Raw genomic sequence first — 18,109 nt, 5'->3', positions numbered from 1 at the left:
TCCCTTCCTGGCTGACTCGAGCGTGTGGCGGTGTTGGCGGCTCCACAACATCAGCCGCAGCGAGCACGCGGAGGGAGACAGCGGGCGAGAGAGCGACCGAGAGAGAGAGAGAGAGAGGGAGCGAGAGAGGAGGGGGGAGAGAGAGAGGGAGAGAGAGACGACTTCACTTTTTGAAGCCGTGGCATGAATGATCTCATCGGAACCTTCTGCTCCGCTTTCGCCGCCGACGATCCTATGAGCGAGACCGGAAGAAAATAAGGTGAGCGTCGGGTCCTACGCCGCTACTTCCCATCGAGATTAAAACGACTCTCGCGTCGTTTGTGTTTAACAACTTTAAAAAGTGTTTTTTAAATTGGGGCGGGGGAGGGGGTGAAAGGAGGAGGAAGAGGAGGAGGGGGGGAGGAGGAAAAAGAAGAAGCGCCGCGGACCACCGAGCGGCTAATTAGCCCGTTAGCATTCACCTTTTTAAATGGCGGAATAAGCGGGAGGCTGAGCGAGCACGTCCGCCCGCTTTCCATATCGAGCGAGGCCTGCTTTTTATCCGTGTGACCGCCACATTGTGCCCCGCTCCTTCTCGGCTCGCCCCCACCCCCGGCTAACTGTTAGCCTCGCAGCACAAAATGGCCTCATTGTCGTGCGGCGCTCGGGGAGACAAAAGCGGGCCGCGAGCTCCCTCGGAGCGGCTCGCGTTCGGTCAGCGAGCCGGTCAACCGCCCGACGGGCAGCGGCCGGTCGTGTCGTGTTTGTCGGGGTCCCGGCTACTGACAAACGGGGAGGTTAAAGGCTGCGTGGAAGAGCAAAGCTTTTTGATTAATGAGTGTTGAAGCGAGGCCTCGCTGGCTGGCTGCTTGGCTGGCTGGCGTTGGTGGGGGATGGGCCGCGCTCACGGCTGTAGACGTACGACCAGACCGTCCGTCGCTTTCTTGACGCTTTCAGACTCGTTGAGCTACACCGACCCCCTCAACGACGTCAGCGAATTCGCCCCATGACATCGAGAGTGGCGTTAAATGCCTTTTCAAATCGTGTCCGGGAGGCTATAAGGCGCCCCCCCCCTCTCGCCACTGCCACCTTTGATCAAAACAACGAGATGCGGCTTCTCACATGACATCTTCTGTGGTCTTTTTTTCCCGTCACAGTTCAAGCGTCGGTTTTGTTTTTTCAAATCTCATTTGCCATTACTATCGTTAAACTGGCGTGCTTATATAACATCCTGTCGAGTGACCTGTCACAATGTTACTTGAAGAAAAAGGCATTCACTAGCTAGGATGTAACTCCAAATTATGTGTCAAAATGGATATTTGCTAGTTTGATTTGCCGCCGTCCCCTTTCTCTGTCCACTTGGTCGTTCGCCTGCAATAAGCGTCTTTAGAAAGCTATTGGAACCTTCCTGTTTGGGTGCCGCGTTGAAGTTTTGAGCTCTTTGTTGTTTTGACGTTGCCTTTGAATAAGCCCGAAATAAGGCACACAGATTCATCGTTTCCATTATCCAAATAATGAAGTACTTGTCCAATTGGTGTGATTTAGGGACTATTTTGCCATTTGTGTCATCTTCTGTGAAAGCAGCCTGTCTCGCTTTGGAAAAGTAATTGTTGACATTTTTGGCTCATTACAGACAAAACAATGACAGGATTACAGTCTGTTTCAAAGAATGTGCATTTTTCTAATAGTTTATAATGTATTTTAAAAATACCAACACAGTGATACCTCAGCTTATGAACTTAATTGGTTCCCAGAAAGTGCGTGTAAAGGGAAAGGTTCGACTGCCAAACATTTATTTCCCATAAGAAAACATTAAAATGAGAATAATTCATTCCGAGGTCCCCATAAAATGTAATTTTCTATGAAATAAGACTTGAAACGACACAAAAAAAACGTATTTTATGTATAATAAATGTGCTATTGGATTGTAATTAAAGAAACAAACTACTGTATATTAAAGTCGTTTTATTGACCTTTGTGATGGTCGATGATGTAGTTGCCTCTTGATGATATCCGAGTGAAGTTGCCGTGCTTTCTCTGCTATAATACCCTCACTCACATTGTCCCCTGCTAGGTGCTCGACGTTTATCAACCTCTTCTATTGCCTGAGACCGTTGCTTAGACAATACAGAAACACCCTTAGTCACACGTAGCAGTGGTTGACATCGCATACTGGTACTGGGACGCTAAGTCACACAAACGCACACCTCGTTGGTGTTTTCCGATGATCTCCTTCTTCTGCTCGACCGTCATTTTCTATTGTGTCCTCTTCGGCTTAACACTAGCCTGTGGTGGGGTCTTTTTCGGTCCCATAGTAGCAAAAGTACTCCACTCGAAAACAAACCATGACTGCACTCAAAAGAAAGGGTGTGTGTGGAAAACTAGTCTGCCAGCTACCGTGGCGCTATGTGGTTTGGTTCATCCGCCGAAAACTAGTGTGTATGGCAAGATTATATTCTTGCAAATTTAATGTTCGTAAAGCGAAAAGTTTGCTAGCTAAAGCGTCCGTAAGCCGAGGTATCACTGTATCAGGAAAGTAATTGTCAGATGAGTTAACGCATGAGTTGGGAGGGGGGCGCGAGTTATCATCATTCGAGAAATTTGGTGGCCTGATGGATGAAGTGCTGCCTTTGCCGGGGAAAAGACCCTTGCTGAAAGATTCCGTCGTGGTTTTCACAGTACAAAACGGTGGAGGCATCGCCAACTCTTCCTCCAAAACACCACTAAATCTTTCGAAACAGTCACGCTTTTGAAAAAAAAAGTCCTTGAAGGTTTTGAGAGGTGCTTGAAAAGGAGTACAGATGAACCGAACCTCCTTTTCGCTGTGTCGAAAATCCGACATTTTCTGTTTCCCTGAGCGTCGGAAACCGGTCGCACCAGTTTTGGAAGCGGCGGCTGCTCTTTAACGTCGTTTCAATCATGAGCATTCGTGATGGAGCCCAAAGGGGAATTTTCTCAAGTGAAAACGTTGACCGGGAGTCCCGCGAGCGATTTCGGTACTTGCGACTTGGCAAAATGTGAACTTTGGTGTCGCCCGTCGGTCGACATTTTGTATGACAGCCGTCATCCCAAATGGGAAGTACAGTGATACCTCAGCTTATGAATTTAATTGGTTCCCAGAAAGTGTGTGTCTTCCAAACATTAATTTCCCATAGGAAACCATTAAAATTAGAATCCGTATCCATATCCCCATAAAACATACTTTTCTCTGAAATAAGCCCTAAAACTACACAAAATATACATTGTTTTATGTTTAATAAATGTGCTATTGTATTGTGATGAAAGAAGTGAACTGTACTGTATAATAAAGTCGTTTTATTGTTTATATAGTAATAGTCGTTTATTATTATATAGTTGCCTCTTGAAGTGAAATTGCAGTGCTTTCTCGGCGATTGTACCCTCACTCACACTGTCCCCTGCTAGCTGCTTTTTGGTAATCCAAATCAACAGAGGTTTTTCAACCTCTTCTATTGCCCGAGACTGTTGCTTAGACAACACAGAAACACCCTTAGCCACACGTAGCAAAGGTTGACTTGGTGTACTGGTACTGGGATGCTAAGTCACACAAACGCACACCTCATTGGTTTTTTTCGATGATCTCCTTCTTCTATTTGACCGTAATCAACAGCAGTCATTCTCTGACGTCCCGTACGTTTTGCCCTCCGGCGGGTACGCCGCGCCATAGCACCCTGTCGAAAAAACAGGGATCTGATTACTTTTACGAATGGCACATCTGCCGAAAACGCTCTGTCTTTGTGTTGTTGTCATATTATTTATTTATTACTTTATGTTACTTCCGTGTTGAGTGAACGCTGGCGCATGTGGCTGCCGCTGCTCACCCGCAGAAAAAATATCCTGTGACTGTAAAGTGTCCTTGAGAGTTTTGAAAGGCGCTTAGAAATAATTTTATTTATTACTATTATTCATGTCTTTTTAGGCTTAACACTAGCCTGTGGTGGGGTCTTTTTCGGTCCCATAATAGCAAAAGTACTCCACTCCATAACAAACCACGTCTGCACTCAAAGAAAGGGAGTGACGAAAGCTAGTCCGCCAGCCACCGTGGAGTTGTGTGGTTTGGTTCGTCCACTGTAAACTAGTTTGTATGCCAAGATTATATTCTCGCGAATTTAAAAAGTTTGTGAGCTAAAGCGTTCGTTCGTAAGCTGAGGTATCACTGTCAATACTTTTGTTTGTCCTTCCTTCACATTAAGACTTCTGTGATTCACTTCAGAAAAAGGCTCTCACGTTAAAATCTGTCTGTCGCCGCCTGGAATTGAAGCAGATTTACAGACGTCTTTTACTTTTCGTCAACGGATGCTACAGCTTCCTGTTTGCGTTCAACATTTAGCTTGTAGCAGACGTGCACATTCCACTGCGACGTCCCCGATCCACTGGTGAAAAGGTTGCCACCGTGAGCCAAATATGGGCTCATCTAATCTGTGGACTGGCCCAGATGTCAAAGTTGCGCCGTCACGCTCAAACTCTCATTTGATTTATCAATGACGCAGCGATGGTGGCTAACGTATTGATTTTTGCACCTTTTTACCGCAGACAGACGACATGTTTCCAAAGGGCACCAAGCGCAAGTTTTTAGACCCTGCGGAGGAGGCGTCGACAACGGCGGGCGGCGTCGAGCAGGGCCCGGCGGGCGTGCGGACGCCGTCGCCCTCGTACAGCCTCCAGCGCCAGTCCCTCCTGGACATGTCGCTCATCAAACTGCAGCTGTGCCACATGTTGGTGGAGCCCAACCTTTGCCGCTCGGTGCTCATCGCCAACACGGTGCGGCAGATCCAGGAGGAAATGACGCAGGACGGCACCTGGCAGATCATGACGCAAGCCCTGGCCGCCGCCCAGTGCCCCAGCGACCGGCTGGTGGCCACCGAGGTGCTGTGCCGCCAGTCGGACCCGGCGGCGGCCGGCCAGAGCCCCAAGCCCTACCCCCTGGCGGGCGGCCTAGACAGGGGCTACCACTCGGAGGAGGTGGTGATGGACACCGGCGAGGCCCGCAAGGAGGCCCCGCCCACGCCGTCCTACCTGGCCGGCCCCTTCGGGATGGGCCCCTGCTGGGAGGACGAACGGCAACGGCGGCGAGACGAGGACGACGACGACGACGACGAGGAGGACGACGATGACGACGACGCCGGCGACGAGTCGGAAGGCGAGGACGCCGCCGACCGCTCCCGGGCGGACTCGCGGCCCGGCGAGCAGCTTTTCGGCACCTTTGAGATCAAGCAGCAGCAGCCGCCGCCGCCGCCGCCGCCGGACCCGGCGCTGGAAGAGCTGTTCTCGGACGTTGACCCGTCCTACTACGAGCTGGACACGGTGCTTACGGGCATGCAGAGCGCCCCCAAGATGGGACCCTACGACCTGCTGGAGAGCCTCTCCTCCCACGGGCCGCAGCCGCTCAGCCCCGCCGCCAGCTGCCGCTCGGACCTCAACGAACTGGACCACATCATGGAGATTATCGTGGGCTCCTGAAGCTCGCCGCCGCTGCCGTCGGACTTGTTGAATGTGCTTTTGTGACGCGGGCAGGAAATGATCTGCGAGCCAAAACAAAAAAAAAAACAAACACTTTTTTTTGTCAGATCGGCAGCTCCCGTTGGGACTTTTTTTGGGGGTTCTTTTTCATTCGTCCAGTCTGTTCCAAACACGAAGCTCTTGAAAGGGCTGGATGCTTTCCAGTAAATTTCCGCACACTTTAGCCGAATGAAGTTAAACGAGGGCGGGGGGGTGGCTTTCCATGGGAATCCGGCGCAATTTAACCTAACGGTCAAACGGAAACGCCCATCTCTTGTGCAGAGTCCATGGCTCCTCTTACCCACCTGTGGAGGGGGTATCGCAGTGCCTGAATTGCCCCCCCACCCAACTCGTGCTGTGGTGTCGCAAAAAGTCAATTTTCCACACGGGAAAGAAAGCCAAAAGAAATACAGGTAACATCCGACTTACGACCGAGTTATGTTCCGATCAAACGGTCGTAAGTCGAAATGGTCGTAAGTCGAAATCCATTCAAAATGTTGAATAGAGACTCGGAGGCTGGTGCTGTCGCACGGTCGATTGCTGTGCGAGAGTGAGATGGAAAATTGTCGGACGCGTTGCCGTCTGCTAGCATGTTGCGGTGCCAGGTGTAGAATTATTCTTTTTTTTTTAAAATAGGGTCTGGAGGTCGTGGTCGTAAGTCGAGCTGGTCGTAAGTCCAATGTTACCTGTATTGCAATGACGGCTCGTAACTCTAAAAATTGGACAAGTTGGGGAACGGAGGTAGCAGAACACACACAAAAAAAAAAAACGAGACGACGGGCCGTCGCAGAAGGAATTTGAAAACGGAGCCCCTCAACGCACCCCGACAAAACAGATTGCATTTTGGGAATTCCGTTTGTCAAGTCGGGTTTGTTACAGAGGCAGCCGTCCATAACAAATATTGGAAAGCGGCCATTTTGGCAATTGTGAATGGAATCTTTATGATTATGTACTTATGTATATAGAAATATATTTTTTTGCATCATTACGGCAGGGGAGGGAGGGTTTTTTTTGCAAGTATCATTTGATAATTCCTTATTATTATAATGTTTTTTTTGAGGGGGGGTAATAGCCACATTTGAAACATGAGTGTCTTCCCAAGCTTTTTTTTGCCTTTTTTTTTTACCGATTTCATTCGTTTCACTTGCTCCGATGTTTTTTGTGTTTTTTTTTTTTTTTTTTTTAATCCAACCCAGGGAAGCAAAACCGCCGCTTGCCATCGTGCTCATCCACATACGGAAGAGCATCAGGGCCAGGTTGAAATATATACATTTTTTGAGATGGGGTATTATTCTGAGGAAAAAAAAGTCACAAATTTGCTAGATTTAAACTCGCAAATTTGCTAGATTTAAAGTCACAAATTTGCTAGATTCAAACTCACAAATTTGCTAGATTCAAACTCACAAATTTGCTACATTTAAAGTCACAAATTTGCTAGTTTTAAAGTCACAAATTTGCTAGATTTAAACTCGCAAATTTGCTAGATTCAAAGTTGCAAATTTGCTCGATTTAAAGTCACAAATTTGCTAGTTTTAAAGTCACAAATTTGCTCGATTTAAAGTCACAAATTTGCTAGTTTTAAAGTCACAAATTTGCTAGATTTAAACTCTCAAATTTGCTAGATTTAAACTCGCAAATTTGCTAGATTTAAAGTCACAAATTTGCTAGATTCAAATTTGCAAATTTGCTCCATTTAAAGTCACAAATTTGCTAGTTTTAAAGTGACAAATTTGCTAGATTCAAACTTGCAAATTTGTTAGATTTAAACTCGCAAATTTGCTAGATTCAAAGTTGCAAATTTGCTCGATTTAAAGTCACAAAGTTGCTAGTTTTAAAGTCACAAATTTGCTCGATTCAAAGTCGCAAATTTGCTAGATTTAAAGTCACAAATTTGCGAGATTTTTAAATCTTTAAATCTAGCAAATTTGCAAGTCTGTATGTCGCAAATTTGTGCCTTTAAATCTAGCAAATTCGTCACTTTAAATCTAGCAAATTTGCCACTTTGAAACTTGCTAATTTTTGCCTTTAAATCTAGCAAATTTGCCACTTTAAATCTAGCAAATTTGCCACTTTGAAACTTGCAAATTTGTGACTTTAAATCTAGCAAATTTGCCACTTTAAATCTAGCAAATTTGCCACTTTGAAACTTGCAAATTTGTGACTTTAAATCGAGCAAATTTGCCACTGAAAATGTAGCAAATTTGCCACTTTAAATCTAGCAAATTTGTGACTTTTTCCTCAGAATAATGCATAATACCCCATCTCAAAAAATATATTATATATTTCAACCTGGACCTAATGCTCTTCCGTATCCACAAGAAGCCATATTGCTAATTTATTTTTTTTTCTCTCGCTCTCTTTCTGGTTTAATTTATTGTATTTATTCTATCTTGTAGGTACATATTCGGCCTAAATGAAAATGTCTCACATCACCCCCCCGCCATAAAAAAGCGAGTGCAGTACCTATTTATGATTGCATTTAAATTTGAATAATGGCAAAAACCGGGTCACAATTCCAATTTTCACTATGCAGCTCCGTCACGCGCGTTACAAAAATGATTGTAGATGACTCCAATGTCCTTTAAAGCCCTTTTTTTATGCAAACAGTTGCCTTTTGACAAAATGGCTGCTCACAGCGGCAGCAAAGAAGAAGAAAAAAGGAGGAGGCGACGGTGGAGAACTCAGGCTATGTAAACATGTATTGACAAACACACACACACACACATAAAAAAGTTCAGTATTACACACACACATTGTACACGTACATTCACACTCCTGAAGGATGTCACTCACGCTGGTTGCAATGGGAGCTAGAACTTCAAAGACTTATTACTACCGTTGTCAAAAAAACAAAACAAAATGTATGCATTTTTTTATATCCAGACAAAAAAAACTTGTAGCGTCTTTGTAAATATTTTTTTATAATAAAAGATGCAACTATTTGCTTTGTCGTATGAGTATTTGTAGTCACGGCATGGTCGGAAATTCATTTAGCTATCTAGCTAGTTACCTAGCTAGCTATCTATTAGCTGGCTAGTTAGCTAACTAGCTATTGATTAGTTATCTAGCTAGCTGTTAGTTATCTATTAGCTATCTAGCTAGGTATTAGTTATCTATTAGCTAGCTTTCTATCTATTTGAGTTACTTCCGGGTTGAGTGAACGTTGGCGCGTGTGGCTGCCGCTGCTCACCCACCGGACAACCTATTCTGTGACTTGAGAGTTTTGAAAGGCACTTATAAATGAAATGTATTATTCATTTCGCTATCCAGCTATCTAGATAGCTACCTAGCTAGCTATTAGCTGGCTAGTTAGCTAGCTGTTAGTTATCTATTAGCAAGCTAGCTATTAGTTATCTATTAGCTAGCTTTCTATCTTTTTGAGTTACTTCCGGGTTGAGTGAAAGCTGGCGCGTGTGGCTGCCGCTGCTCACCCACAGAAAAACTTAAATATGTGACTAAAGTGACGTTGAGAGTTTTGAAAGGTGCTTATCAATGAAATTTATTATTATTCATTTAGCTATCCAGCTTTCTAGCCACCTAGATAGCTATCTATTAGCTGGCTAGTTAGCTAGCCAGCTATCTGTTAGTTATCTGTTAGATAGCTAGCTAGCTTTCTATCTATTTGAGTTACTTCCGAGTTGAGTGAACGCTAGCGCGTGTGGCTGCCGCTGCTCACCCACAAAAAAAACTAATCTATGACTGTAAAGTGACCTTAGGAGTTTTGAAAGGTGCTTAGAAATGAAATGTATTATTATTATTATAAATGCAATTTTTCATGAATAGAAATACTTGGCAATGTTTATTTCAACTCATTCACATATTAATTTGGGAATTGAAAATACGATCGCCATTCCAGAATTTGTTTGGGTTTTGTTTTTTTCTTGTTTGGGTGCCGATAAAGCGCTGGCCATGGCCCCTGCCAATGTTTTTTCTCATTCCACAAGGGGGAAGCATTTCCCTTTTTTGTCCATGTTAGCGCTTTGTTCAAGCTTCAGTGCTATAGAAATCAGCATGTATTGTATTTTGTACAGCTGCCCCATTACAAGCTTAGATAACGCCAGACTCATATAATTTAGGAATTAACTATATTTCCTTTTCCAATTGGCTCACCCAATTGTATTTGCGCTGGCCAGACCTCTGGCAATGTTTTTTTTTTCCCCTTCCACAAGGGCCCAGAATCTGCTTTTTGTACAACGGCCCCCATTTCAAGCTAAGATAACTCCAGACACATATAATTTTCTGATACAAGAAGGTTTCTTACGCTGCATTGAATGTTTATGTCGTCCTAAAACTTAATATTCTGTGGGTCCTGGAATTCAAGTGAAAATGACAAAAGCCCTGGCACCAGAGGTGAAACATTTTTAGCACGTTGTCTGGCAGTCAACGAGTTAAAAAAATGACTGTTTTTAGAATTCTAGGAGCAAAGTGTGCTACATTGGGGGTCCTGAAAAGTCTTCAACGTGCTACTTCTTCTCCTCACAGGACAAAGCGCTCACGCACGCCACACTCGACGCTGTTACGTCACACACGTGCCGATTTTGCGGTCACCGGAGAGCGCCATGAAATAGTCATTGGGCAAGCGTCGCTTAGCGCCATGGCGCGCTTCCAAGCTTTTGTCACCATCTTGTTAAAAAAAAAAAAAAAGGCTAGGAGGTGTTTGGGAGTCGATTCAGACGAGAGAACGGCTTCTTCGATGGCGCCGTTGGACGCGGTAGCCTTGGGTTGATTTATGAGGCGAATGCAGACGCCAGCAGGACCGATTGGATTCCGACGCGCTTCGGGCATTCTGTTGGTCTGGTCATGTTGAGCCAAAATGCTTCGGAAGTCATTTCGAAGCTCCACGGAGGCAAATGGATGCTGCTTTGAAACACCCGAATATTTCATTGACTTATCGATTGAAGGCAAAGAGGGGCCATTTTGTGCAAGTCCACCGCTAGCCTCGAATCCATCTCAGCATGCATTTAAGTCGAGGCCCGGGGGCCAAATCTGTCCCGCCGCATCATTTTATTCGGCCCGCAAAAACAAATCTGAGGAGGATGTGACAGTGACATGCTCATCTATCGAGCTAGCTAGCTAGCTCGCTCTGCTTCTATTCAGTTAGCTGGCTAATCCCTTACATCACATGTGTCAAAGTGGAGGCCCGGGGGGCCAAATCCGGCCCGCCACATCATTTTATTTGGCCCACGAAAGCAAATCAAGCATGTCAAGTGGCATGCTCATCCATCAAGCTAGCTATCTAGCTAGTTCTGCTTCTATTCACTAAAGTGGCTAATCCCTTACATCACATGTGATGGCAGGCAGGCGCACCAAATCCAGCAGACATTTAAACAGCTTCTTCCCCCGTCGCCATGAACTCTCTAAACAATAACCCAAATAGGACTGTGTAGTGCTTCCATTTTTCTTATGATGATACTAGTGCAGCATGTTCTAGCAGAGACAAATTCCTCTTGTGTTCTACATACGTGGCAATGAAGAAGATTCTGGTATTTATATTATATTTTGCGTTTGCCTGAGGGGAGTCGCTGGAAAAGGTGGTGGGCAGTGTGCAGAGGGTCCAGTAGGATTTAATGATACTAGTGCAGCATGTTCTACCGAAGACAAATTCCTCTTGTGTTTTACATAGTTGGCAATAAAGACGATACTGAATCTGATTAGATTAACCTTTATGAGTGTCCTCCATATTTATTTGCCATGTCTTTTTCACGGTGATACTAGTGCAGCGTGTTCTACCTTGTGTGGTCTACATACTTGGCCAGTAAAAAATGATTCTGATTTACTAATTGATGTTCATGTTTGAGCACCAATAATTTTGTTAAATAACCATTGAGAAATAAAAGGGAGACGTAGGTCAAATCCCAGTGAACAAGTGTCCAGGAAAGAAAAGAATAAAAAAAAGAAAAATGAGCAAGCCCAAAGAGTAGCAGAGCGTTTTTTTAATGACGAAAGAGAACCTACGTGAGCGATGAGACTCCTTATATGGTAATCGCGCGCCAGCTTCCGGACTTGTTCCCTTCCGACCGCTCTGACTCATCGGCCCCTTTAAAATGTGGCGTTCATTGAAATTGTTCCGCTTCGGAATTTCTGAGACCACCAAGCATTTGAAACGTATTCACGCGAATAGGTTTTTTTTTGAGTGTGACATCGTTTTGTGTCTTTGCCAGAGAGAACAAAACAGGGAGGTGTAATTTCGACATTTGGAAGCTTTTAAACCGGTGTGGTTTTGAACGCCATTTCTTCAAAAAACGTATTTGTCGTGCTGCTCAATTTACCACCGAGGACACTTGTTTCAAACATCGCGCGAGAAGACGTCGCAATCATTGGAGCCTTTTGGCGTCTCGGCTCACGTGTCCAGCCACCTGAGCCCGAGTTCTTGCGATCCCCGAGCGGCACGCGAAGGCGCCGCGGCCGCCCGCACATTCGCTGCCCCGTGAGTGGCGGAGGCGGACGCTTGATCGGCGGCCGATCGGACCAATCGCGGCCGGCCCGGGAGCCTCGGTTCCTGCCCATTTGTTCCACCGGGTCCCTTCCTGCCTCCGAACGGACCGAACATTCTTCATCTTTTCTCCTGTGGGCTAGACGGCGACGTCACGTGCCCGGACAAAGACGGACTTGACGGCAGAAATCGGTCCGCTCATGACGCCGGTCGAGGACACGTCGGGTATGTCTGTTTTATTGCATGGATTCGCAACTTTGAAACTCCGATCACGAGCGGGAACGCTTCGATAGCGACCCCCCCTCCTAAAATCGGGAGTTCCGACCCACTAGAGCGGCGCAATGTATAACATCATGGGGGGTTTGTCATTCCTACAAAACGGACTTGACGCGTTTAGTCAGAAGGAAGGGGGATTGACGCATTTGGGACGCTTCGGGGTCTCAAAACCCTCCCCACCTCACTCCATTCCGTCTGTATGAAGTTCCACATGTGTTGGGTAGAACCTCCATCTACCTGGTCTGGATGAGGAAAACCTTACGCATGGTTGTGGGGGTGACGGACAACATCCTGATTTTCCGAGAGCAATTTTCACAGCGTGAAAGGGGGTTGAAATCAAAGCCGCCCGTGTCAGACAACATCAAAGGTGGATTCGGGGCGACGGCGGAGGATTGGCGCGACCAGTCGTTTGATGAAAATGCCAATGATGGAGGGAAAACAAAAATGAAGCTTACCTTTTCCTGCAGGTCCATGTTGGGTCGTGGCGTGAAGCGGAAGCGGAGCCCGGTGTCGGACGCGGCCGGCGAGGTTGGCGCCGGCGACCCGGGCGACCTGCGTCAGCGTTTGCTGGGCCTCAGCCTGGAGAAGTTGCATCGCTACCGGGCCGGCGTAGAGCTCAGCCTGCGGCGGTCGGTGCTGCTCATCAACACTCTGCGGCAGATCCAGGACGACACACGCAGCGGGGGCGAGTCCGGCGCCGACATCGACCTCACGTGTCCCGGGTGCACGCAGGGCGGCGGGGAAGGTCCGTCCTCACCGCCGGAATCCTGGGAGCAAGCCAACGTGGGGTCCTTTAGCGAGGCGGCTAACGCCATGCGCTACCTCGGCGACTTGGCGATGGATGACATCTTCGAGGACATCGATACGTCCATGTACGAGACTTCTGACGTGTGGACGGCGGCGGGCCCTCTGTGGCCCGTCGGCGTGTCCCTCTGGTCGGACGAGGACGCCAAAGGCAATCCCGGGGGTCTCCAGTCTCGTCTGATGGACCCGAATGAGCTGGACCACATCATGGAGATCCTGGTCAAGTCCTGATCCGCCAAAGTTCCCCGTTGTCGCGGGCTGTCGGTTCGCTGTAACTGATCCGATCGCCGGCCTCGGTCACAGCTGGACGGACGACGTCAACCCAAGGATGGACCAGGTGCCATTTGGTGTCCAAGGACAAAGTCCCAGAACAAACTGGGGATGAAACGCTAGCTCCTATCACGCCTTTCGCCAGCCCCGCAAAGCCGTCGGCGTCCAACAACAAGCACTTTTGTCCCAACGGGGACGAAACCCGAGTCGAGTGAGTCGATGCGTCAGCGGCCCGGCAGGACCCGATTTCGCTACCCGACTTTGGACACCAGTGATAACTAGCCACTTGGGCTCCCCCAATTGTATTTGCTCTGTCTCAGACCTCTGGCAATGTTTTTTTTTCCTTCCACAAGGGGGCAGGCAGCATCTGCCTTTTGTACATCTGCCCCCACTTCAAGCTCAGATAACTCCAGACCCATATAATTTAGGAATTATTGTCTAATGAAAGTAGAGAGTCTAAGGTTTCTGACGCTGCATTGAATGTTGATGTCGTCCTAAAACCCAATATTCTGTGGGTCCTGGAATTTGAGCGACAGTGACAAATACCCTGGCACTGGAGTGGACACGTTTTGGTCTGCCAGTCAATGAGGTTTTATGCAAGGCCGTTTTTGTACGTGAAACCTTTTGACGGCGTGTGCTTTACTCCTGTTCTACCTCTTGACTTCGACGCTTCTTGCGAACCAATTATTCAGAATATTAGCGGTCCCAACAGGAGGCCGGATCTCGCCACTCTCATTTTCCAACTCGCGTGCCTTACCGGTTATACGTCTCACGTCGTGTTTACGTTGCATTCAAAAATGTTCCGACGACAAATTCGCCCGTAGGACAGAACGCGGTGCGTTCATGACGGTAAAAGCAAAGCAAAGCAAAGCTCGTTTTTGACAATGTCTGCATTCAAGAGGACATGGCCCGGGGGTGGGGTGGGGGTTGTTTGAGGCTGGAGGAGCGTCACGGACTCCAGCGCACAATCCCGCCCCGCAGCCGTCCCGCAGCCGCCCGTGCTCCGGCTTCACGTTTCCTGCCGGGCAAGTCGCCGAAGGAGGGGCCGGGGGGTGGGCGGTGCGGTGTGAGGAAGCACCGTTTGCGTCATTTGTCCGTTGGGAGGAGCTTCCAAGCCTCGGACAGCACAGCCAATCCCGTGAGACGTACGCTCCTGTGATTTTGTTTTCTGTTTTTTTTAGCCTCACCTCTTTGGTGGCGATAAACTGAGCTCGAGGGAGCTGACATGTTATGAATTATTGAATTTCATTTCACAGAAAGCTCAAAACAACGCTGCAATGTTATTTATGTGTGTGTGTGTTGAGGGTTATATAAGCACAAAAGCCGGATGTTGTCCAAGGCGATCTTATATATATATTTCAATGAAACCGATGGATGCATTTGCTGGTGTGTATTCATATTGATAATTATGCATTTTGAGGCAATATTGTGGAGATTTTATTCAACAATACAGAAACTACAAAAATCACAACGGTGTTTTTTTTTCACGACAAAACGCGCACACACAGACATTGGCCTGACAGAGGAAGATGGCGGCCCCTCCCACTACTCACCCAACCCACCACGTCGAAATCGCGTGTGGAAATGTCCCCGAGGTTCTGAGAATTCCAAAGGAGCCGTACCGCACCCGCCAGCCTGAACGCAGGGCAAACCTCGCCCACGAGTTGAAGAGGGAAAGCGCCGTGTGAAGTGGGCGAATGTTGCCATCTGGTGGCGAAACGACCGCGGTGCAGCCACACCGATATCCATCTGGTCTGGGTTGACGATGGCACTGAGCTATGACGTTGTTGAAGTTGTACCATATTGTTGAGCGAGGTAACTTTTTGATTCGATTCTTTCTCCTTTACTACATTGAAAAAAAAAACAGGGCTGATTAGGATCGCGAAACTTGCGTTGGTCATTTATTGAAAACAGTGGCTGGCCGTGGATGTAATCGCTGGGCCTTCAATAGTGCTACGTCTGAATCAATCCAGACTGACAAAAAGTGTGGTGTGATTTAGTACAAGTTCACTACAGGGTACCATTAGCCAGGAAATAATTGACCGGCCTTTCTTAGAGAATAGATGGACATCATCATCTATTCTTGAAAAGTCCGTCTTGAAAATGGCGTTAACAGTAAATCTCAAAATAAATCAATTTCTTCTTCTTCAGCCATTGTGGGTTGACAAAACTGCTATTAAATCAACACAATATATTCGCTGATGCAGCTCGCTAACGATACAGTGTGCTAGCTTTGGCCAGTATGCACTTATCACTAGCGGTTTGTGATCAGAGCAGTTTTCGCAAGCTATGATTGGCAAGGAATGTGACCTGAGGGTCACCGCGCAATGGATTTTGGATGCCATCTCGTGACCAACAGCGTTCACTTTGCACGTGCCGTTACAGTCATCCTTGTGGTTCTTGTCCATTCTCAACCAAATCATGTGACGCGTGACCATTTCACAATCCGGCCCAACCTCGAGACACGCAACCAACATTTCAACGGGAGTTGACGTTTCCAATCCAACGGCGCTTTTTACGAATCGCTGTGGAGTTGTGACGACAAATGATTCCGACATGGCCGAAAAACATCTACTAACCAAAAAAGAATGCTTGGACGATGTTCAAAATATGGAAGAATAGTCCTGATTCCGATCGTAAAGTCAACCGATTGGGGATGAGCACCCAATGGAGACAGAGGAGACAAAGTGGTCCACAGTGTTCCGAGTCCGAAGACACAGAGGGAGGCTCAAACAGCAATATCGGAAGGCACAAGTGTCCGAAAGTGGAACAGGAAGGAGATCCTCAAACCCTAAGGACCAAACAAGAAGATGGCGGGGGGCTGCTAATACAATTGGGGAGAAATGCAGAGGGGTCAAAATGTGACGCGGTCCGAACGCCGATCCACGACCTCATTAAGGCGCGTGTCCGCTTGGTTTTTCCAACATTTCTTGAGGCTAGGTGAGTGCATGATAGCGTTGGTCTTTGCTTTATTGTCTTCATTTTTCAATCGTTCAATAGTTCGATCGTTCAATCATGGAATCTTGGAATCTTTTAATTTCAAAATTTTGTAATCTTTTAATCTCGATGTATGTATGTATGTATTTATGTATGTATGTATGTATGTATGTATGCATGTATGTACATATGTATGTATGCACGTATGTACGTACGTATGTATGTATGTATGCACGTATGCACGTATGTATGTATGTATGTATGTATGTATGTATGTATGTATGTATGTACAGTAAAGTCTCGTTATATCGATATTCAAGGGAGTCCGAAAAAATATCGATATAACCGGGACTATCGATATATCCGACCCTGTTTGCATGTAATTTTCTCCGTGCGTGCATAGAAATAGTATCGATATAACCGGGACTATCGATATATCCGATATCGATATAACCAGACTTTACTGTATGTATGTATGTATGTACGTATGTATGTATGTATGTATGTATGTATGTATGTATGTATGTATGTATGTATGTATGTATGTATGTATGTATGTACGTACGTACGTACGTATGTATGTATGTATGTATGTATGTATGTATGTATGTATGTATGTACGTATGTATGTATGTATGTATGTATGTATGTATGTATGTTGTATTTATTTATTTCAACTCATATTGGGATATATGTCATGCATATTCGCATATTTGACAATAAAGCTGACTTTGACTTTGACTTTGATTTATTTATCAATCTCATCGGACCAAAGGTCTTCGGAATGAGTCTGGCTGGCACCGTGGAACTTGAATTCATGTTAGCAAAAAAGGGGGGGACTGTTTCTGTGGCTAATCGGATTTGAAATTGATCTGCAACAGAGCTGGCACATGGCAACAATGTGGCCGTTTTTCCTGTTCGTCTAATTGATGTCAGAGCAAGACTCGTTTTGACGAGCAAAACAAGTCGTACCTAATTCGTGGCCACAAACGAACACTTTCCACGTTCTGACAAGATGATGCTTATGAATTAGGCAGAAGAGGTTGGGATCAAAATCACCACAATTTGGAAGTAGGGGCAGATTTTATATCCCTATTTCCCCCCCTCCAGAGTGTCATGATTTTTTTGTGCTTCTCACTGATATTTCTTTCTTTCCTCTGCAGTCATCAAACGAAGATTTGTTGCTTTGAAGGTGAACCATAAATAAATGCTGCGTCACTTGGGCTGCAGGTGGAGGCGGCGGGTGGGGGAGGGGCGGCGGCGATTTCATGTGATCATCTTGAAAGTGAATCGAATGACAATTGCCGAGTGCAATCGTACGCCGTGGAGCATCCGCGACGAAAAATATGGCGCTCCCTGATTGGCGAGGGGCTCATTATTTCCTCAAAGCTGACTCTCCGAAAATGTCATTTGGGAATTTGACAAGACTCTGGTTTCAAATGCAGCGGGGGAAGGGAGGGGGCAAAAACAAAGACCCCGCCCAAAAGTGAAGCTACCTGACACCTGGACTGCCCGTCACAGCGTAGCGCTTTTCCTCGCATTGCGCCGCTATCGATCCACCAGGCTAATGCATCCCATCAGGTTGACGTGGGCATCACTCTGCGCTACCGAGCGAGCACCAGGGAAGGGGAAACGTCTGGTCAGCCCGAGGTACCCGCACGCCAACGGGGCTCGGGAGCAGTTGGAGAACGGCCGACACGCCCCGCAGACAAAAGACGTGTAACCTTTATCTTGCCCATTAGCTGCTCATGACATTAGCGATGACGCTAAGGAAGCCACGACTCCCTTTTCACCCAAAAAGGTCTACAAGGAGGGATTGTTATGCGGTATTGAAAATGATTTCTGGCAATAGCCAGGTGTCCAAGTCAAGGCCCAGGGGCCAAATCTGGCCCG

The 18,109-nt window shown here is 46.6% G+C and overlaps 2 protein-coding genes across 2 annotated transcripts; both read left to right on the top strand.

Annotated features, from left to right (window-relative positions):
* On the top strand, positions 1 to 8,438 carry cdca4 (cell division cycle associated 4). Its single transcript, XM_089004813.1, has 2 exons — positions 1 to 259; positions 4,531 to 8,438. The coding sequence occupies exon 2, from the start codon at positions 4,540 to 4,542 to the stop codon at positions 5,455 to 5,457; it is 918 nt and encodes a 305-aa protein (XP_088860939.1). The 5' UTR covers positions 1 to 259; positions 4,531 to 4,539; the 3' UTR covers positions 5,458 to 8,438.
* A 3,140-nt stretch (positions 8,439 to 11,578) lies between these two features.
* Positions 11,579 to 14,741, top strand: LOC148894059 (cell division cycle-associated protein 4). The gene is made up of 2 exons (XM_089004413.1): positions 11,579 to 12,154; positions 12,673 to 14,741. The coding sequence occupies exon 2, from the start codon at positions 12,677 to 12,679 to the stop codon at positions 13,238 to 13,240; it is 564 nt and encodes a 187-aa protein (XP_088860539.1). The 5' UTR covers positions 11,579 to 12,154; positions 12,673 to 12,676; the 3' UTR covers positions 13,241 to 14,741.
* Positions 14,742 to 18,109: the final 3,368 nt, after the last annotated feature.

Source organism: Hippocampus bargibanti, linkage group LG09 (assembly GCF_051943395.1).
Source record: "Hippocampus bargibanti isolate YZ-2025 linkage group LG09, ASM5194339v1, whole genome shotgun sequence".
Taxonomy (NCBI): domain Eukaryota; kingdom Metazoa; phylum Chordata; class Actinopteri; order Syngnathiformes; family Syngnathidae; genus Hippocampus; species Hippocampus bargibanti.
This window is presented reverse-complemented; position numbering and strand designations above follow the sequence as displayed.

Excerpts from the sequence above, each read along its gene's own strand:
- cdca4 (XM_089004813.1), top strand. The coding sequence starts at position 4,540 with ATGTTTCCAAAGGGCACCAAGCGCAAGTTTTTAGACCCTGCGGAGGAG.
- LOC148894059 (XM_089004413.1), top strand. The coding sequence starts at position 12,677 with ATGTTGGGTCGTGGCGTGAAGCGGAAGCGGAGCCCGGTGTCGGACGCG.